The following is a 22,603-nucleotide window of genomic DNA, read 5'->3' as shown; positions in this document are numbered from 1 at the left end:
ACTTGTTTTTTTAATAAGCTTCTTCCACCAATATGCCAACAACTCATCAAGGGCAAAGAGCAACAAACACATACACACACACACACATCCATAACGACACGCACACACATACATGAAAACAAGCAAACACAAACCAGAGACCTTGAGGATTCAGAAACAACTTGCAGTACAAACCACAGACACATACGCCTCCACACACACTCAAACTATGACGCATCCCATCATTCATTTAAAGAACTGAATTAAAATAGCTCGTGAGGAGTGAATAGAGTGAATGAGCAGTGATAGATAAAGCTTTTTCCCCTTAATAAGATACAGGACTGCTAATTCTGAGTGTCTTTCTTGAAATTCTCCCTCTTCAAGTGTGTGTGTGTTTCTCTTTTCTGGCTTCTTTTTTAACCTTTTTTTGTGCTCTGTTAGTTCTTATGACATTCCTCCTGATGGGACAAGAGCACACACACTTTCACACACCCGGCTGTCACACAGTGGTTGGTCACAGGAGGGTAAATTGGCCTGGAATCTCAGGAGTGAGCCACAGCAGTGGAGACGGTTAGGAAATCACACATGTTAGATAAAAGTGAGCTTAGACAAGTTGCTACTGTTGGTACACACACGTAACATGTATACACACACACCTACAATTATTATATCTCTAGCAACTCGTCTGTCTGCCCTGCTGCCTCTATCAAATCAAACTTAAACAAATGTACACTGCTTACACAGAACAAGCAAAACTAGCAAAACACTAGCTAAGCTAAAAAGGATAAGGGGGGCGGTGGATGTACTGCACGGAAATTCATGAGGGAATTAAGCTAGCAAAACACCCCAAACCAGCGGAGAAACATTTCTTAGCTTGGCCCTGTTAGTTTCAATTTTGTCTGGCAAATCACTACAGGACTCATAGTAACAGCTAATATCCATGCATCGATAGCATAAGCTCTCCTTGTGACTCGAGACAAATGTCTAGAAGACACAAGTCTACAAATCAGCAAATGTTGAAAAACAAAGGACAAAAAGATTACCATTTGTGACTTGCAAGAAGGCATCTGAGAAGCGGCAAAAATACACGAGAAGTTGCAATCACAACAAAAAGTCTTTCCACCAAAATACGCAGTTTGTCATCACCTTCCAAACGCCCTTATCGTTGGGATGACATTGTATGTCAGAACTGCTAAAATGGCTGGTAAAAAAAATATTAATGAGCATTTTCCTCCACCTCTATGGTTTATATTTTATTAAGTTTAGGCAACTAAAACTTTTTTGGTAAGGGTCAGGGAAAGCTCTTTGTCATGGTTAAAAGAAACCAACGTTGACTGTTGGCAGGGAATGGGATGGGAACAGCGGTCTACAGTTTCATCCACCGCTACAGCGCTACAACCTCAGGCTACTTCTGCCTGTGCTTCTATGAGAAAAAAACACAATTTGCACCGCCAGAAGACGTTGCTTGTCAAGAAAAGGCTGTTGTTTTTCAGGTGAAGGCAGTTTTATACATGGAGGTACAGCTATACTTGGATATATAAATCCATTTGACCAAATTCAAGCATACACTGAATGAATATGTATACTGATTATCACATTTATGAATCTTCTTTCTGTAAATTAAAATCAAGAAGTTGTACGACAATTTTCCGATATTTTTGCTCTCATAATACCTTCACAGATGATCATCAGCAGAGAAAAGAATGAGCACTGGTCAGTAAACATACGATATCTGCGGCTGACCCAAATCCTTGGCTGTTTGCTTGTAAAGCTATGGCTAATGCAGCCTTTCACAGCCGCAGCACGAGCCAAGCTGGCAGAGCAAACAACAAGAGGAAAACAGAAAGAGAGAGAGAGAGAGGTAAGGAAACAACCAAATTCAATTTAGTCAAATTAAAGGTCAGGACCGGGGGGTGCAGGGGTGGGAGGTGTGTGTGTGAGTGAGGAGGGGCTGTGAGAAGGAAAAGAGCTGGAGAGTGTGTGTTAGAGTGGCGGGTAGTAAGTGGTCAAGGCCCAGTGATCAGTGATTTTACCAGCAGTTAAGGGCTTGTTCAGAGGGGGAAGGGGTCAGCAGACGTGGTGGGGGCCCACTTATATCCAAACTTCACTACAGCCATCAGACATCACACACTGAAGGACGGCTTCCTTTGACATTAATGAACTCTGCATCCAACATAAATCATTCAAGCCTAAAAACCGAGAGTTAGATGACGACATTGATACCAGTCTAACGCCGGTAAAGATGAAGCTACAGCCAGGAGATGGTAGCATGAAGGCTGAAAGCAGGGGGGAAACAGCCAGCCCGTCACCTTTAAACCTCACTGATTAACACATCATGTTTCGTTTGTTTAATAAGTACAAAAACCTCACTTTAAAAATGACTATTTGTGGTTTTATGGGGGGTAATGTGCCAGACTACTTCTTGGTCGGGCAAAGTGACCTCCTGGTGGATACCTCACAATGATAACGAAACTCCAGGATTAAGTGTTTATCCCTCAAAACACCAAAACAGACAAACATTAATTGAGTTTGAATTGTTGGGGCTGAATACAAAATCATATTTAGCAACCACTGACTACACAACACAAAGTCCCTGTGGGTGCTGTTATGGGTGCTCTGCTTAATAGTCCACAGAGAAATGGGTGGGTTATTCAGTTTGTTTAGAACTACGTCTCTTTCTTTGTTCTTTTTATTTCTTGTCACTTTGGTTTTGTCTCATAGATTCTCTCTTGTGGATTTGTCTTTTATTTATAATTTCAGTCTCTCTCTCTCTCTCTCTCTCTTTCTCTCTCTATCTCTCTCTCACACACACACACACAATGAATCTATGAGTTGAAGCCCTCACAGCAGAATCATTCTCTGTCACTGAGCTGTATTTATAACCCCATCTATCAGCCAGCCCCGGGAATACATGACACTATTCTCTGGACCAAAACCACCAAACTGCCCCCAAGCCATACATTACGATAGGATGAGTGTGTATGGGTGTGTGTGTGTGTGTGTGTGTGTATGCATGCATGTGCACGTACATCCATGTGTGCTTGTGTATGGGCCTGTGTTAAGCAGATATAGGAGCTCCACCTCATTACAGAAAACATACAGTGGCTCGTAGTTCCTGTCCAACTGTTACACTGCTACTGGAGGTCAGAGGAAGAGACGGAGCGAGGGAAGAGAAGAAGAAGACAAAAGGGAAAACAACCAAGGAGAGAGAAGACGGAGACCAGGAGGGAGGCTGATAGAAAATAGAGAAGGACAGATTTGAAAGAAGGGGATTAGAGATAGATCGGAGTGGGGGAGGTAGAAAAGAAAAACATTAGGGTGCTCACGCTCTCTCTGCTGCTCTCTGATGAGAGCGGAGATCTATATCCTCTTCTGTCCAAGGTCATGGTTGTTACATGGGAGTACAGCAATCTCTCGGACTCACACACACACAGACACACACGTAGTGAGGTATGGCTCTGCCGATATCTACAAGCAACCATTATAGATTAAAGCAATTAAACCAGAGGAGACCTTTGACCTAACATTATTCCACAGTCAGGATCTTGTGTGAATCATAAGAAAGTGTGTGTGTGTGTGTGTGTGTGTGTGTGTGTGTGTAAGAAGACGGCGTGCTCTACATATGCTTGCCTCTGCATTAATTGCTTGCCCTCATGTTCACCTTACAAAGCAATACAGCAATTTCCCCCCAGCACCCTGAGGCCAATCCAATGAAAAGCTTCAAGTGTACTGTAGTTCCGAGGCCAATTACAGATTATAGTAAACCTCAAGACTATAACATAAACCACAGTTTAGTCACGTTTTCCCCATGTTTTGTTGTTTTTCCTCTCCCTCTCTGCCCACTCTTGATTATTAATTCAATTATATATCCATTTGCACACAGTTTTCATTCAGAATTTGGAGTTATATCATTTACCTCTATTAGTAAACTCTAATCAACATACACTTGCAGTAGAAGGAAGCACAGGGCTTCAGTCATGCTTTTACAGTGTTTTCTAGGATTGGGGAGATATATTTAGTAACAGAGGGAAGACACAAAAATAGAAAGGAGTGATACTCTGCTCCTTTCCCCACCAGGAATCTGCACAAGGAGGAGTAAGTGTAAAAGAAACAACAACAAAAGAGACACATGACACATGTCATTCTACTGTGTACAGAAAGAGAGTAAAGAAGGGATGAGGACATTAGGACAAAAAGGAACCATGGGAGACCTGTGAGCATCCACCCTGCTGTTACATCAGTATGCCCTCAGGGTTCAGACAGACGGTGTGTTGGGCTCCCTCTGCTGGTGCACAAAAACTCCACTCCTCTTCCTCCTTCTACTGTTGATAACAAAGACCTTCAGAGCAAATGCTCTTCATCACAACAACTTTTGAATGAACCCATTTCCACTACGTCTCATGCTCCCCAGTCTGCAGTTAGCAGCAGTTTTCAAGCAATTCTATCAATTCTCCAGAAGCACCGCGTTACGCCAGTCCACCCTCACAACTGCGTCTCTTGTAAATGCCAACAAGTTTGGAGTGGATCAATAGCTCTAGTAGTAAACTAAGCTTGTTGACAGCTTAACACTATTTTCCTTCAAACACTATCAGCTCTATCAAAGGGACTGTGTTCTTAATTGAGCCTTGAGAGCTGTATCTCTCCTTTTATGACAGCCTCGCTTCTGCTAGTAGACAGTCACTCAGAGGGAGGATTTCCTGGAATAACACGACTACTGAGATGCGTGGGTGGAGAATATGCACACTCATAGACAAGCACAAGGTACACACACACACGCGTGCGCGCGCACACACGCTCGCACACACGCTCGCACACACATACACTGGCACAAAGAGCAATCCCTCGGCTAAGCGTGCAGTCACAGCAGGAAAACTGGCAGGCCGAAAGGTAAACGTAGAGCATAGAGTGGCTGACAAAAATGGCTTCATTGGATTACTGTCCCATCGGGGGCACGTGCACACACCCTCCACATACACACACACACACAAGTTAGGCAATGGGCTTAAAGGTACCAATTGGGCTGATAGTCTGACACAGCAGGACAGAGAAATAACCAGAGGATGAAAGACCAAGTGAGACACACACACTGCCTGGCAGATTATTTGAAAAGTGTGTATTAGTAATGAAAAACCCTCTGACCTGTCAGTCACCTCCAAAACTCTCAAGTTGAACAAGAGCCACACAAACCCAAACACACCCACACACATACAGCAACTCACAGATTCTGTTTATCTAAATCAACAGGAGTTTCCTTTGGCTTCCATTTGGTTTCATCATTCATGCTCATTTCAATGAATATTTCAACAGTGTGTTAGTGTCTTCTTCACATGCATTGTCTACTGTTGTTAAAATACTCCTCCTACTTCTCCTCTCTCTCTCTCTCTCTCTCTCTCTCTCTCTCCCTATCTATCCTCAGGAGCCTTTGTTCTGTGATATACATTCAGTGCGATGTACACACAGCCTATACTGTTAAGTCAGCCAGAGACAGGAGATCCCATCAAACCTCGGTGTGGCCTGTTGTTGTGTGTATGTGTTCGATGTGAATCATTTTACTGTTTGATCTACCCCATGTAAGCCTGGAGTCGCGGTCTGTGTGTGAGAGAGTGAGTGAGAAACGTTACAGAAAATGTCAATGAGAGGCAAATCATCCAGCTCATAACGGGGATGGAGAGCTCTGCTGAGCTACAGAACAGGACTGACTGGAGCGTTGGGGAATACTGAATGAAAGGATTCACAGAATGACAATCGAGTTGCAGCTGTATCATCTCCAGTCAGACTGTGTGACAGCCAGCCAGCAAAAACAACAGCACAGACACTTCCATTTTACTTCAAACAACCTACAACCTGCTTTAAAAACCAACAATTGTGAATATAACTTATATAATGTAACTTGTGCACACTGCTCTGTTCTTTTCTCCGTTTAGTGCAAAGTTCCCATTAAACAAGCCAGCTCCCATGTTTCAGCCCAGCAAGCAGTCAGGAGTAGTTAGTAAGTGAATGCATTGGCTAATTTCAGGCCGAGCATCGATGTTAATACAATAACAGAGAGAGGCTCAGCAGCAGCGTGTGACAAATTTAATGTAATTGCTGCTCCTCATTTGCAGACTGAGGCAGTAGGCTATAGTCCACAGCAGGAAAAAAAAAAACATTTATCAGTGTGTTATAATACAGATTTCTATAACTAAGATGGATTTTTGACAGAGATGTCAATGTTGTTTTGGCATAACCATTATAAGTTAGGCTACTTTAATGCAAGAACAACAGTTACACAGATCAAAAAATGTGAAGAAGCTTTCCAGATGTCAGAAAGTGAAATGTCTACATCAGTCTTCTCTATCTTCAGCATGGCAGGGTCGCCTGTGTGTAGGCTATATGTCATACAAATTTAATATCAATATGCTCGGAAAAGAAAAACGTGACGAACAGTTTCCCACCCCCACTCCCCCATCCCGTCCCCCCATTTTCTTTATGCATGATTCATAACCGAGCCGAGCACTTAACGGGAGTCTCCGCCGCTCCGCTGAGCTCCTTCCCCGGGAAGCGGAACCGCGGGATGGGGCTCCCCATCAGCCAGCACGGCGCACAAACCAAGTCATCTGCCTCACTCCACTTAAGGTTCACACAACCCGCCAAAAACACCCACCTTCATTCTCCGGGTAATTCCGTAAGGCTCGGCACGGCGTCAACGTGTGAAAAAGAAGCAGGTAGGACAGGAGGAAAAGGGACGGATAGATCCACAGGACGCGTGGTGGTGCCATTTTCAGGCTGCGCTGCGCCCTCGCTGCATCCCTGTTGGCGGTGTCGAGTCGGTGAGCGCAGCCCTGCGATTGAGGAGAGAGAGAGAGAGAGAGAGAGAGAGAGAGAGAGAGAGAGAGCTGGGAAGAGTGCAGGAAAGAAGAGAGAGGAGGAGGATCCACAGCCAGCCAAGTCCTGTCAGTCAGCTGCCTGGCTCTGGGGTGGTATAGAGGCCTTTGGAGACGCCTTACACTCGGTTACACTGTAAAAAAGTATCAATATGAACAAGTGCTTTATCCTGAGTTTTAGAATATTATTTGTTTTTAAAAGATTGAAAAAGGGTAAATATAGGGAGAGATAAAACTTTTCCACTATCCATTCAATTGCCAGTGCTTCAAAGACATACTAAACATTTTGTAATCTCTTCCAAGGCCATCCTAAACTGAAATTCATGCACAGTGGAGCTTCAAACGTAATAATAGGCTATACATGTCATTACATGGGATCAGATGATTCTAAACAAGGTTTTGAAATGTTATAGCCTATTTATTTTTAATGGGGATGCAGAAAGGTTTGATTTATTGTTTTGGTCTGTTGTATTTATAACTCATTTGAGATCTTACAGTGACAGCTGTGTATCCCACTCCCCTTTCAGGAGCAGCGAAAGGGATGCAATCACTGAAAATCAGGAGCTGTTTAATCATAACCTTTACATAGTTGTGACCATAGCGCGACCATAAAGAGTTTCCCCTCTGGGATCAATAAAGTATTTTTGATTCTGATAGGGGAAACAATCACCTATATCAACCAAACATGTTTTCTTTTTCAAATTTAATTCACATCAGGCCAACACAAAATCACAGTATGTTAGCATATTTATGTGAGATAGTGGTTTTATAAAGGAAAATGCCCATGCAGTAAAAAGATTTTAGATGGATTTACCCAGAACCGCATTCTTGGGTAGAACAAGCCAAAACAAAGCCAGCCATCTCATTACTGATCCAGAGTAGTTGGGATCTACAGAATCGTCAGAGTAGCACAGGGATAAACACTTCCATCTCACTGTAGAAAATACTGTCAATTATTTTGATAAGTGACATGGGCACATGGCAATTACTGGATTAGTGTCAGCTCAGGCTCGCCTCTCTCTGTCTTTGCCCAGTTGTTGATATGGCTCCTGCCAGTGTTGCTCCTGCAGATCTTACCAGTAGTAGACACTGACATGCACAACAGATTCCAATCAAACACTTTATGGAGATTTATTCTGCTTATGTTACATGTATTTGACTGCAGTCTGGACGTCAGGAGTGTGTTTGTGTGTGAATCTAGCTATTGGTATGTCTTGAGCAGACTGTCTTTAAACATGAATAAATAACGTGTGCAGCCTGTCATATGAAATGTGCGAGGAGGAGCTGAGAGTGCACAAGGTCAAACTTTCAATCTTCCTCTTCTTTAACACAGCCTACTGACAGCGCTCACGTGGCAAGACCCCTGCCCCTGCCGGGAGAAGATGCCTTCAAGAGGGACATGTTACCTCTCTAGCTTAACTGCTCGAGTGTGTACGTGTGTTTGTGTTCGTATGCAGAATATTGTACTTCTCATCCCTCAGCTTCTCCATCTGTTTTAACCAATTGCACCTGTAGGTTGAGGTCAACACAAAATATGACATTACTCTGGAAACAAGCAACAGTTCATGGAGGCATAGGATACAAAAAATGTAATCTGCTGACAAGTAACTGAGACGTATCATTCATTTCTACCAATTAGTCCTTATTAGTAATAGATGGAAGGGTGACTTTATTTCATATTTTAATCCAGTGCAGGTCAAATCCTTAATGGAATAGATCAATATTTTGGGAAATACAGTATATTTGCTTTCTTGCTGAGAAGAAGATAAGGGAGATTGATACCACTCTTGTGTCTGTGTGGTAAATATGAGGCTACCGCCAGCAGCTGGTTAGCTTAGCTTAGCATAAAGACTGGAAACTGGGGGAAACAGCTAGCCTGGCTCTGTCCAAAGATATCAAAATCCACCTACCAGCACCTGTAAAGCTCACAAATTAACATGTTACATCTCTTTTGTTTAATTCGTACAAAAAACAAAGTGTAAAAACAACATGTTGTGGTTTTATGGGGGGTTATGTGCCAGGTTGGCCTGCGCAGTCACTTCCTCAGACACATAATGTGTGAGATATAATGTGGTTAGTGAGGTTTAGAGGTGCTGATAGGCAGATTTTGTTGATTAGACAGAGCAAAGCTAGCTGTTTCCCCTGTTTCCAGTCTTTGTGCTAAGCTAAGCTATGAATCTTCTCATCTAACTCTCAGCATGAGAGCGAATCAGCGTATTTCCCAAAATGTCTGACTATTAATTTAATTCTAAAATTTGAGTACTCATTTTGGTGTGATTTTGTACATGAATTGGGTGAAATTAGAACCCATTAGAACCCTCATATCTAATTTGGCATTTCTCTTAATGTGAATGCTTAGCACATCTGAAAAAATGGCATAAAGAGATCCCACAGGTCACTGGATGCACTGGGATTTTTTTCCCTGCAGCCTGCAGGCAAATGTGATGTAACCATGCCATGATTTACGGAAGGATCATGACCACAATTATATTTACCATGAGCAACGTTCTTCTGTCCCAAATGAGGCTCCTGAAAGAGCTATAAAACTGTCAAACATACCCTGATTTATGCTGAAATTCTGTTTTACCCCCTCTTGGCAATGTGCTTAGCTATAGAAGTGCGTGTCGGCTTTTGTGTTTTTTCTTGTGTGTATGTGAAGCAGCCACCTCCACAGATTTGTTAAGGGTCCAATTATGATGATGATTTGTTCCCTGCAATGGCTTTACTTGGATGACCTAATTTCCTCATTGAGTGTGGGGAGAAGAAAAAAAACATACTAGTCCTTTTTTCATCTCCTCCTTCTACTCACTCCTTCCTCCCTTTCTTTTTCTTCTTCTTCTCCTCCTTATTCTTCTGCTGCCATGATGCTGCATTCATCCGCACAGTGACAAAACATTGCTGTCATGCATTCCAGCAGTGACAGCGTGACACAGCCCCTTAAACCCTTGTCACTCCCTCTACCACACTCATGCACACACACACATGCATGCACCCAAACACGCACACACACATCCTGCATGCCTTGTGGAAGAGCGATCTTGCCAGCGTAAAGCACTGCTTTTGCATAATGACATTTCAAGGCTGCACACTCACACACAAACACATGCGGTGACAATCCACTAACAGAGCTGAGCAACAGTAGCCTACAACAAACATTTGAAACGTGTCATGTGTTTCCTTTTCCCGCTATACACAAAGCTCTATCTGCATCTGCCTCTGTCATTTTGTAAAATTCACTCTCTTGACTAAAGCTTGCAGAATTTATCTCCACAAGGAAGTACTGATCTCTTTCTAGCCCTTTCATTCATTTTGAAAAGAGTTCTTCTTTCATTCGTTTTCCCTCCTCTTTCGACCCCTAAATTCTCACCCCTCACCCTGCTCAGCCTGAATGGGTCAGCTATTCACTTTATCTGTCTTGGTCAGCTAACCAGCCACCCGTACTTCTCTCTCTCTCCCTCCCTTAAACACACACACATTTCCCCCAGAACTCCTGTCTAAGAAAATAAAGGACTGTAACGAAGTAGAGCTGAAACTTGGATAAGCGCAACAGGCAGCGCAGCCGGACTGTGTGCAAGTGTGTGTGTTGCATGTGCCACTGACGGCGATCACTTGTTTGACAAGGGGCAGAGGTGATGACAGGGTCGTCTGCCTTGCCAGGAACTCCCCCCGTAGCCACCACACTCTATATACACACACACCCTTAGCCCTATTCAAAGCCACTCACTCATGTGGTAATGTCTCTATTGTGACAGCCTGAACGCTTTATGGGCAACAGCTTGGTGCTGGCATTTGGGCAGAGGCATTAGTGTGTATATGAACATGTGCATGAGTGTGCATGTGTGTGTGTGTGTGTGTGTGTGTGCCTGTGTCTGGCTCATCTGCCGTGGAATCTGCCCATCTAGAGCTCGAAGCATTGATACCTCGACTCCTCTGCTCCAGACCTGCGACAGACGAGCAGAGAATTGCAGGACAGAGGATGGGAAGCAGAGGCAGTCTCAGGCACGAAGATTAAAGGACAACACTGCACACACACACAGATATATACACACACACACTCTTCACTCCTACTTTTCTAACGCCGTCGTCTCAGTTAAGCAGGCAGAGCGATTCGTCATGTCAGAGAGCCCTGGTGCTGCCATACAATAAAAGGTGAAAGGGAGTGTGGGAAAGGGCTGGTGCACAAAGCCCTCCCTGCCCCCGTCTGTCTCCCTGTCTCGGTTGCATATGCAGCAAGAGAGCCCCTTCAGCATCCCCCAACATGTAGTCTGCGAAAACACAACCAATCTCCTTAAACCTGTACTTCATATCCTTAGCTTACTATTTTGTGATGCAGTATACCGTAGCTCGGGCCACTAACACCGCCGGGAGTGAGGTTGCGATTTCTACTGTGGCCACTAATCCTAAAATGTAGGATAGTTCATAGATAGTGAGCATAAAATATCTCAACATCAGGTCTCTGGAGCCCCCCAAAAATATCCTTTAGCTCAGTCGAATCAGCCATTCAGCCAGAGAGATAGAGGGAAGGAAGAGATGGCGGGACAACAGGAGGGAGAAAGAGATAAAATCAGCTATTCAGGGAGGAAATTCTGCCAGTCTCTGCCAGCTCTGCCCACAAGAAGAGAGCGGGAAAGAGAAGGAGGATCTCCTTAACAGTGACACCAGCTATGCAGACAGAGCAGAAAAACAAGCAGACTGATAGAAAGACTGAGAGAAGAGTATATTCGCTATTCACACTGTTCCAAGTGTCTCCTCATCTGAGCCATATTTGTGCGCCTGATTTTCTCTGGTTGTTAGAGACCAAATATTGGGGGTACACACACACACACACACACACACACACACACACACACACACACACACAGACTAACTGCTGACGCAAAGGCAAAGTGAATGTTGTCTGGCATATAGCTGAGCCCAGAGGAGGGATATTTTCCGTAAGTCTGCGGGGGAAAGAGCAGGCAGTATCTTACCGTCTCAATCATGTCCTTCTCAAACAGAGGAATGATTTAACAATCAATGAAAACTGACCTTGCCTTCCTGTATCACATTCCTGCCTGAGCTGACCTACTAGCCAATGATGAGAAAACATGCAAATTCACCAGGGGAGGTGAGGTGAGCAACAATTTGAACAGAATCTGGGAACAAAACAAGGTAATTTGCAAAACAATGTCTCCATCGAATAAAAAAATATCTATCTTTTGGTCCCTCACAAAATTATCTTGAATGTAATAAAAACAAATGGGAGCACGTCAGGACGTTTATGTTATTTGCTCCAGCCAATGTCACATCTTGTCACAGGCGTTAAAAGAGAGATGGATGGATGGATAAAAGGGAGGATGGAGTCATCATGACGAATTGGAGTTTGCCCAAACAGTGACAGTCTGTTGGCAGAGAGAGGAGGGAGAGATGCCCAACTCAGAGCTCAATCATTTCCTGCTTGCTTAGTGCCTTATATCGATAGGCTGGCTGAGATCAAGTAGAATATGAATAGGGATTTAGGTTTCACTGTCATACATATGGATCACACAGAACTGCTGTCATCAGGTCTCCAGTCTTATTAGGATTTGCGGTTGCTGATGCCTCAGTGACAGTTAATCCTTGGTCCAATAGTGTCTGAAACTATGCAGGACATGGATAGAGGAGTTAGACAGCCGCTGAGGGAAAAATCTCACCTTAAATGGTCATTATTTCCTTCAGTGGTGACATTTTATATTTACAAACAATAGGCCTATTTCACAGAAGACATGTCACAGCAGGAAAAGCACAGGTGTAAATAATAAGATTAATGATGACTGAATTCTATTTAGCTGCTTCAGTTTCAGGGATATCCTTAGTGTTATTAGCAACACCCGTGCTTTTCCTACTATGACGAGTCAAAATATCTGCTGTGAAAGAGGTCTATGTTTTCCCTCCACTCACTCTTTACTTATTTATTTATTTACCCTCTGTCATTTTATTAAGTGTTCAAATTCTTATTGTGAAATTCATGCACTATGTAAAGACCTCAAAAAGTAGTGTCCATGACAGGAGGCTGAGGCTTGAGACTAAGAAAATATTGGCCACAGACAATATATGGCCTGAGAGTAGGAAGCAAGCTGAAGGTTTAAGATAAAAAGACTGGAAAACAGTTTTTCACTAGTGAGAAGTAACTAGCTACACAATGTCTTTCAGTTATTAAAGCTGCATTAAGTCACTGTCTGCTAAAGGGCAGGACGTAGTAGCAGTAGAAAATAACTGCATTTACAGGTAGCACAAAGGCAACCGAATTTCCTGCTGTGCTTAATTAATTCAGTAAAGTGAAGTGCAGGTGTGGAGAAAGTCTGTCTATTGGCAAATATCTGTTTGACTGGCAAACCAAAACAATGAGCTCAAGGTGGCTGAAAGCTGCACAAACCCTTTCACATTACATAACATTTGATTCAAAGTTACAATCCAAAATGTTTCTTAACTGTAAAGGAGTGTTCCAAGGAAGTGTGAATTCTTCTTTCACCTTTCCTTCACAAACACAGTTATGTACACAGAGCAGATACACATGTTGGTGTGATTTTTCACCATCTCTCTTGGCACGGACAGGCCTGCACTAATGGATGGACACTCTTTGTGTGCTAAACAAATTAGCTCCATTACTAAGAGACAGACAGCAAGGGTGAGAGAAGGTCCAAAATAAGGGGTATAGAGGGAGATTAATGTTGTGAGAGGTAAACATAACAAGGAAGAGGAGCAGGGAAGAGATTTATGCATGGTATACAATGAAAAAAAGGGTAGTCGTCTTATCAAACACAATTCTGTGTGAGCGTGTATGTGTGAGCCAGGCTAGACATCACTAGACAAGCACTTCGAGCCCTCGTATGAGAGGGTAAATGTGCATTATCGTCCATCCATCACTCACTCATTCACTTACTTACACTCAGACACATACACACACACGGAGCACATACATGAATGCTGATATGCCCTAATACGTGCACTTAACACCAGACTGGATGTGAGCGAGACACATTTATCTCCATGCAAGTGTGTGGAAACGATGCTGAGTGCATCTGTGAATGTGTATAGGTGTGTAAGAGCGAATGTGATCCGCCAGGTTTCAGGTCAAAGCAATCCTCTGTCAAATGATTGGTTCATAATCTGATTGATTGACAGGCAGACTCCCTCCTCTTCTCTGTCATCTCCTCACTTTCTCGTCATTTATCATCCATTTTCATTCTTTCTCATTACCTCTCCCTCCTGCTGTATACATTCCTCTGTTCCTTTTACCCTCTTATTGTCTGCTACTCCTTTCAATCCTTCCACCCCTATTAACGTCATGTTTGTCCTCCCCTTCCCTTTGCTACTCTCCATTCTCCCTCCATCCTGTCTCACTCTTGATGATATAAACACATCATTCTGTCTGCGCCATGATCGCATTACCTGTGGTAACGCCGCTCATAACCACAGCACCTCTGCCATCTGGAAGTGTATGTGTGTGTCTCTGTGTGTGTGTGTGCATAGCTCCTCTATACAAATGTGCATAAAAACATGCCCTGCATGGTCAAAGTGAATGGAAACAGAAGCACAAAACTTTCCCTTCAGTGATGGTGGCACTGTAGTAGCCTTGAATCTTTTCTCTGGAATTTCTGCAGTCACATGTGTGACGTGGAAAGTTGATGCTTTTCGGTGCTGACATGCTGTATCAATACAGAGATACTGTCTAGACAACCCAGTGAAACTGCAATCTTAAGCACAGTTTCATGGGGTTCCTATAAATGCACACATGGAACCATCTCTGGGTTTTTTGGGCTCATACAGCTACGATTATTGTTGGCACTCTTCAAACCTGAAAGACACCATTTATTCAAAAATCTTTTTGGGAAAAATGTTACATTTGAAGGTGTGTAAAAATAATCCACCTAAGAGTATCATGGTAAGTACATTTGTTACCTTTCTCTCTCCACTCATTTTCTGTCAGTTCTCTACTTTTCTATAGACATTTCTAAAGACTGAAAATGCTCAAAACATCCATCCATTGAGCATAAGAGGTACGGTACACCACGGACAGGGCACCAGTCTATCACAGAGCAAACATATTCATAACAACCACCAATTTTGAGTCGTCACCTAACCTGCATGTTTTAGCTCTGCTAGCAGCATGGCTTTAGGGAATGGGAATGTTGGTCATTACTTTGCTACAGACTGAAATATCGCAACAGTTATTGGATGGATTGCCATGAAATTTTGTACAGACATTCATGTTTCCCAGAGAATGAATCCTTGTGACTTTGGTGACCTTTCCTTTAGTGCCACCATGAGATTGACATTCGTGGTTTTGAGTGAAATGCCTCAACAACTATTAGATGGATTGTCCTGAAATTTGGTACAATTAATCCCCCTCAGGATGAATTGTTTGAACTTTGATGATTGCTTCAGTTTTCAAGTCAAAATTATATTCAAATTTATGACTAAATACGTGCAAAACTAATGACATTCCTGTCAGCCTCTGCTGTACTTTGTGTTTTGTGCAAATTATCAAATGTTAGCATGCTTACATGTTAAACTAAGACGGTGAACACGGTAAACATTATAAACATCAGCATGTTAGCCATTGTCATCTTGAACATGTTAGCATGCTGACGTTAGCATTTCATTCAAAGCACTGCTGTGCTAGGATAGAGGGTGATCAGTCAGACGGTCCTCTAGAGCAGGTTCTTTACCTCTGGCAAACAAACCTCTAAGCTTTGTATGGATGTATTTACAGTATGAGAGCTGGGAGTGATTGCAACCTGAAATGTAATGCACACACTTTAAAGGATGAAAAAGGAAAACACTTTACTGGAGTTTCCTTTGACATTATCATAGTGATTTAATGATATGTTATGGGCCTCATTTAAAGCAGCTGCTTGGGATCTATAGTGCCATGTCATCAACAATCAATATCTCTCACACACACACTCTCTCACACGTACACACACCCTGGGAGGAATCTCTCTTATCGGGAAACATCAGATCAAGCAGATACACTTGAATGGCTATTGGGGCCAGATTGACTCACAGTGAGGGGACTCAGGATCAATGTTTTTGCTTGCAAGCCAAACTCATCCTGTTGTTGTGTGTGTGTGTGTGTGTGTGTGTGTGTGTGTGTGTTTGAGTGTGTGTGTCCTAGGATTGTTTGCCTGCCCAACCAGCTGTCTGCCTTTTCATGGCATATTAATATTAAGATGGTGGTGGTGAGGATCAGAGGACCGACCGGCAGCCCCAGGACAGGCCGAGTGCGTCCATGGACTCGCCTGACAAGAGAGGCCCCTGGTCGAGCTCCCCCACTGGGCTCGAGAGACAAAGACAAGTGCCTGTGTTTCCAAACACGGGCCCCTCTCACCACCCAGAGGTCAGGAACTTAGAATAATCTAGCTAAAGCAGGAGGGACCATGCTCTCTCATGAACACACACACACATACACACACACAGATTTGGGCATTAAGGCTTTGACATGACCCTGCTTAACCCAACAGAGGAACGAATGGCAGGGGGTGTCACAGGGGAAGAGAGGGCTGTAGGAAGAAAGTTTCTAAAGGATGGGGGGTCTATGTGGGCAGAAAGACGAAAAAAGTGGTGGTTGTGGGGATGAAAAGGGCAATCATGGGACATGTGCTTGACAGACAGAGCTAGTACGTGCCCGCTAAAAGACAGAAACAAGAAGCAAGAGGGTGAGATATGGACTGAATGATCAAAGCAGACAAATAAAGAGAGAGATGAAGAGAGAGGGAGACCTTGCTGCAGTGAGTCATGAATGAGCTTGGTGGTCTAAAAGGGACACATGCTCTTTGATCCTCCGCTAATAATATTTCTCAAGCACAGCCTCATCTGAAATGCCACCACCAAAGGGAGACAAATGACTGACGACCAGACACAAAAATCAATGAGTGGACTCATCACCTGTCTGTGAAAAGACACACATCAGGTTTTTGAAATTTTTTTAAAGCATAATGTCAAACTAGTAGCCTATATTTAAGCATTGTAGTGTCTAGAATGAAAGTCTAAATTATTCAAGGCCAGCTGGCATTTTATCTCTTTAGCTTCACAACTTACTGCATTGCCATGAAGAGCAGAATAATGTCAGCTATAGCCTAGGGGTTGCAGTAGTTGTATTCTTGCCACTCTAGACTTCTAGGCTAAATTTGGATGACTCTCTCAGAGCCTGTCATGCTCACGGCTCCCTATTCACTCACTGAAGGGGAAGTACGCCATCTAGTGCACCAGAATGAAGGTTCACAAAGGAAACTGAAAATACGTAGATCATTGTGTGCATCAGACATTCACTGGGAAGAAAGGATGCTTCACTAAAATTTAAAAGATACTCATTGTGGGCTCATGCTGTCTCATACACATTTTAAGTCCCATTCAGATTCAGTAGAGCAGCTGTATAAAGTCAACAACAATATATTCTTTGCAGATGAGAATTTTCAAAATGGAAAAAAAATAAATTGAAGAAAGATAGAGATGGATATGAGTCTTGATGTACACTCAGTTGCCAGTTTATTAGGCACACCTAACAAATGCAGTCTAATGCAGCAGTCCAAGGTTATAAAGGTTTCAGAGAGGTGTTGCTTCAACTGCATGATCATTTTGGAGGATGTAGTTTGTGGTGTTGTTGTGGTGTATAAAACTCTTCCATCATTTTGAAATGTCTTTTGATTTAAAACACTCATATAAGATCATAAATATGTGTGCTATGGGAAGTTGTTGACGATGTCCATTACTGCACCTTATAAAGTTTAAATACACTATAAAGTAAATTAACTGACACAAACATTATTTCAAAATGAGTGTTGTAGTACTTTTTACAAAAGAAAGTATAAGCCCATTTCACAACAACAGCACAAAGCAGCAACACAATAGAAAAAAGTGGCCACCACTTCCTACTAATCGGCCCATTTTAGCAAATCTAAGGAGAAGAGTGGACAATTTGCACTGGCAAAAGAGACAGGTTACTGAGGCGGTGAAAACCCACTTCGTCTGAAATGATCGTGCTGGATCAGCTGTGGCATTGCACGTCTCCCAACCGTGAAGAACTGCGGGCCGAGCGCCGCTATAATTAAAGCGCTTATTGATTAGACTTTACGCGCTCCTGCGTCCTCTGGACCGTGAGCTGGAGGCGCAGGGCGGGTCAGTCACTCTCACTATGCTAATGTCCATGGTAATATAACCCGCCGGTTTAAGTCGATTATTGACGCTTTCCCTAAATGGACGGTTGATCCACAATTGAAGCTTTGTGTGGAGGGGTCAATAGCAACGAGATTGATACCGGGGCAGGAGGTCAGTTTCATTTCAACTCCACCGGTTTCAGGGAATGAATTGGGAATTACTTAGTTAACTGAAATATAAATGTAAAGTAAATTACATTTCTGAACTCCGAGTGGGATTTCTGTTCATCTTCTGGTATTGAGCAGAAATATACAAGATTCATCTATAGAGGCCCTGGGGAATGGGCCAGAGACCCTCATTTGTTGGGGATCAACCTCTCACTGGTTTCATTTAGGCATTTATATCTTTCTTTATATGTTTGCACAAGCAGTGTTTGTGTGTGTTTGTGTTTGTGTGTGTGTGTGTGTGTGTGTGTGTGAGAGAAGAGAGCGACATAGGTAAAATAAAAGAGCAAGGCACACGAACAGAACTGGCCATACCTGGCCGGCTGTAACACAAGATAACAATGCTTGATGCTTGATGGACCTCTGGTGGGTGCTGGTGCTCGGGGCAAAGCAGAACATCATACAATCACTCTGAGAAAGGTTGGTGTATTGATCGGCGTGTATGGCTCCACTGTTACATATCAAAAACATCTCTGCTCTTCCCAACACTTGTCTAGCTCTAAAAATGACCTGGAGTGCACTGCTCTTTACAGAAGTCCATCCCCAGACAGCCGTTTGGCCTGTCACGCTGAGGCACCAGTGTCTCACAGATCCAGACCCAGACACATAGCTCTTTGTTACAGCATACCTGACTGGCAAGTTTTATGGCTGTTTTTCTTACTCGAGATGAACTTATCAGTATCACAGACAGGAAGGAGAGGGAGAGAGTTAATCAGACTGTTTGATCTGCAAAAAAAAACAGAATCATATATTTATCTTGAAAATAAAGTCAAAATGAATCAATAAAATTCCTCACTGTTGGATAAAGGATAAAATTAAACCTTCTTCTGTCTGGTGCTGATTCTTTATTAAACAGAGAGAGCAGACACAGCCAAATATCTCCATCTGATGACACGCTCCTTTAATTACTGGTCTCATTTGCAACATGCCACTCACATTTTGTCTTAGCCTGCAGGTGCTTGTGTGTTTGCTTTGAGCCGTGCACCAACCAGTGATGTGTTTCATATTGGGAAACACTCCTCTCTGCCTCAGCCTGATCCTAAAAGCCCCACATCTACTGTAATAGACGGGCACGGAAGAGTACACAGAGAGCACAGCCATGATTTAGGATGTGTGAATCATGCATGAGTGGGCATGAATGCATAGAGTGTGATCAGAAAGTTGTGGTTTGAGGCAGTGGAGTTTGGTTTAACCGTTTTCTCACTTATGCTCTGTGCATGGTGATAAGATGGGGTTCTGTAAAGCAATAACTACATTTAACACAGCATTAAAATGTGTATGTGTTTGTCTCTTAACATGCATCCATATGTAAATGTGTTCTTAAGCATGCCGTCGTGTCCATGTACAGGGGCTTGCCAATGTGCTTCTCATTCCCATTTGCGGTCGATGTCGGATATGAGAGTCAGTATTGATTGTAATTTCCTGCGACGCCACGTTCCACTCTCTTGCTTTATCAGGAGACTAATTCCTATCAGCTACGCTGTTGGCCAACCAACAGCCCAGGCTGCTGCCCAGGACAACAACTAATGAATAAGAGAGGAACGAATAATCCAGCGAGGCATTTCTCCTCTGACAAACAGGTTGCCACAGGGTTGATAATGATGAGGCTGGGATATTTGGTGTGGAGAAATGTGTATGTGTGTGTGTATGTGAGTGCCAAGTACATCAGTGCAGGCAGGCCGCTATGTGTGCGCTTGCTTGCATGTGTGCCTGCATGCCTTTGTGGGTTTGTGTAGCCTATGTACTGTAGTATATTCTCAAGTGTGTGTATTTGTATGTATTGTGTGCTGGGGGAATTCACTGATTTTAATGACTGGACATTTGGGACGACAGGCGTTTGTTTGCCTTGGGATTTGCTGTTGATGACTGAAGGAGTCAAGGGCATGAAACTAACATTTGCTTTCTGTCCTGACAGCAGGTGGACGGCCAATCAAGTGTTTATTTTTGTTGCCATTGTTGAACTGGTATAATGATGTGCAGGCTGAGATACAACACAGGGCCCAGATACATATTGTAGGTTTCAGGTTCTCCTTTATTTCATTTTTTTCTGTTTTTCTCTGATTCACACCTGTTGTGTCTCAATTTTTCTTCAACTCTTTTTCAATGGATTTCAATGGATCCTCCTTGTGTTGCTGTTTATCTCTCTGCCTCTTTGTGCATCTATCGCCCTCACCTTCTCTGTGCATCTTTTTCATTTCTCTCCTTTTCAGCCTCTCACTTAATCCATCCACTCTTTCGTTCTCATTTTAAGCTTTGAATTGAGTCAATTATATTGTCAGTTTGCCTGGCTTTACGGTTGGTTAAATGCTGTGTTAAAACTTGATGCATGACTCCTTCTAAATACACCATTCAGGCCCTCTCTTTCCTCTATGTGTGCCCTTAAACCACTATATAAATATAGCTACTTTTCAATGCTATTCCCCTCCTCCTCCTCCATATATTTTTAACCCTTTCTTCCTGGTAGTTCAAGTGGGGTGTAAAAATAAAACTGGCTTGTCTCCATCCAAAACTACCATCTCTTTCATCAAAGGCTGCTCAGGTTAAAGTTAGACAGAGCTATGCTGGTAATTATGTTAAGTCACAGAACTCCATAGGGCAGATACACACAGGGCCATATTTGACAGTTTAAAAAAGCAGATTGTCTGATATTCGTTTTTAGAACATAAACATATAACAAAAACAAATGGAGATCTTGTGACCAAGAAATACTGAGCGAGATATTTTACAGTTGAAAACTAAACTTGTCATGCTCTTTGGAGGACAAACTCTGCTCTAAGTTGCCTCAAACATATCTTTGACATTTCTGTACTGCCGTTCTTATTATTTATTGGCCAACATATGATGATACAATATATCCATGATAAGTTAAATTAATAATAATAAAAATAATAATAATAACAACTAATAATAATAATAATAAGCTGATACCAAGTAATACAGGGCCAGAATCACCAATATCAATATCATAATACCTTTTTTAAATTGAAAGCTGCTTATGTACTTTCGTGTAGTGGGGAGCAGCATGTCATCATTTATGAGGTGAATGCATCATCAATAGGCTACATCTGAATACATTTTCATGACCACTAAATGATTTGCCAAAGGTTAGCGAGTTTAGCTGAGTGGTAGAATTTCTACCTGCCACCTGTGAGACCCGGGTTTGGTACACACATTGCAGCTAGCAACGTTTTCATTCACATCTGTGAAATAGCTCCAAACGATTATGTTCCGCCGTCACTGCAATTATGCTGCACACTAGTCAGGGCACACTTAGGTGCCCTGACTAGTGTGCAGCATGTATGTTGTTAGAGTGCACACAACACGACAACAGCAGAGGAGAAACAAAGAGAACTTGTGTTCTCATGACAACTAAATGTTTGCACAGACAGTTCTACACTTCAGCTGCTTTTACACCAAAAGTACCAGGAACTTTTATCCCTAGGAACTACTTTTCAAGGAACTAAAAAGTTCCTTCAGCCCATTGTTGTGTGCGTTTCCACCACAGTCTAAAGACCCGAGAAGATTAGGCAATTACAGCCATTAGGTTACACTCATCGCACAACTGCACAACTCTATTGTTTTAACTTATTAAACACATCACCTGCAATTAAGCATATGGACCTTTGCTTATTTTAACCTATGCAATCTCACCTGTTTTAAATACTGAGCTTACAAGTGTATAATGGTGACATTGAGAGCCACTACTTCCTCAGAGCGTTGTAAACATTAGAATATGGTATCACGAGCGTTACACGTCTTTTTACATATATACAGTAGCAGTATATACTTGTTTTCAGATACAAGAACAGTCACTGTACACACATTGATCCCCAAATCACCGCAATTCCATTGAAACAAATGTATTTCAGTTATTTAATTTCATAGTAGTAAATGCTGATGTGAAACAAGTGCAACAAGCCTAAGAACTCAGGGAGATTGAAAGTGTCTCTAGACACCCATGCAATCTTTAGAAAGAACCAAAAATAATTCCACTCTGTATGGGCGTACAGGTCTGTTGGCTGAGAATGTCACTGCCATTGACAGTTTATTTATGTAGTTATTTTGAGTTAAATCTGGTTCAAGCATTCCTGATAAGAATTTATAATTTATTATTCATCTTAACTGATTAACCTCAAGAAATGTCCCCAGACTTGATCTATCATTTATTAAAATGCAATGCTCCTTTCAGCAACCAAACTCTTCATACTATCAGTGACTCTAAAAGGCAAGTTGTGGCTTTCAGAGTGAGTGTACAGGAAAGTGACGAGTATCTGTGTGTATATGTGTACACATTTCTATGAGGGTTTGTACTTTTCAGTGATGCTACAGTTGTACTTGTTGCCTTGTGGGCAGGAGTGTGGTGTATGGTCTGTTTCTCGTCTTTGGCTTGTGAAAGGTGAACTCATTCTTTCCTCTCCC

At 42.5% G+C, this 22,603-nt stretch overlaps 1 protein-coding gene across 2 annotated transcripts in view; it reads right to left on the bottom strand.

The window, feature by feature from the left end:
* Positions 1–6,825, bottom strand: part of epha4b (eph receptor A4b) — an 86,501-nt gene extending 79,676 nt beyond the window's left edge. The window contains exon 1 of one of the 2 annotated variants that reach the window (XM_044218333.1): positions 6,623–6,825. In XM_044218333.1, coding sequence (XP_044074268.1) covers positions 6,623–6,737 — 115 coding nt within the window. In that variant the 5' untranslated portion in view covers positions 6,738–6,825. The remainder of the gene's footprint in view (positions 1–6,622) is intronic. The other variant, XM_044218334.1, reaches the window with a different exon arrangement.
* Positions 6,826–22,603: the final 15,778 nt, after the last annotated feature.

Source organism: Siniperca chuatsi, linkage group LG13 (genome assembly GCF_020085105.1).
Source record: "Siniperca chuatsi isolate FFG_IHB_CAS linkage group LG13, ASM2008510v1, whole genome shotgun sequence".
In the NCBI taxonomy this organism is placed as follows: Eukaryota; Metazoa; Chordata; class Actinopteri; order Centrarchiformes; family Sinipercidae; genus Siniperca; species Siniperca chuatsi.
Note: the sequence above shows the minus strand (reverse complement) of the source record. Positions and strands in the feature narration are given on the sequence as shown.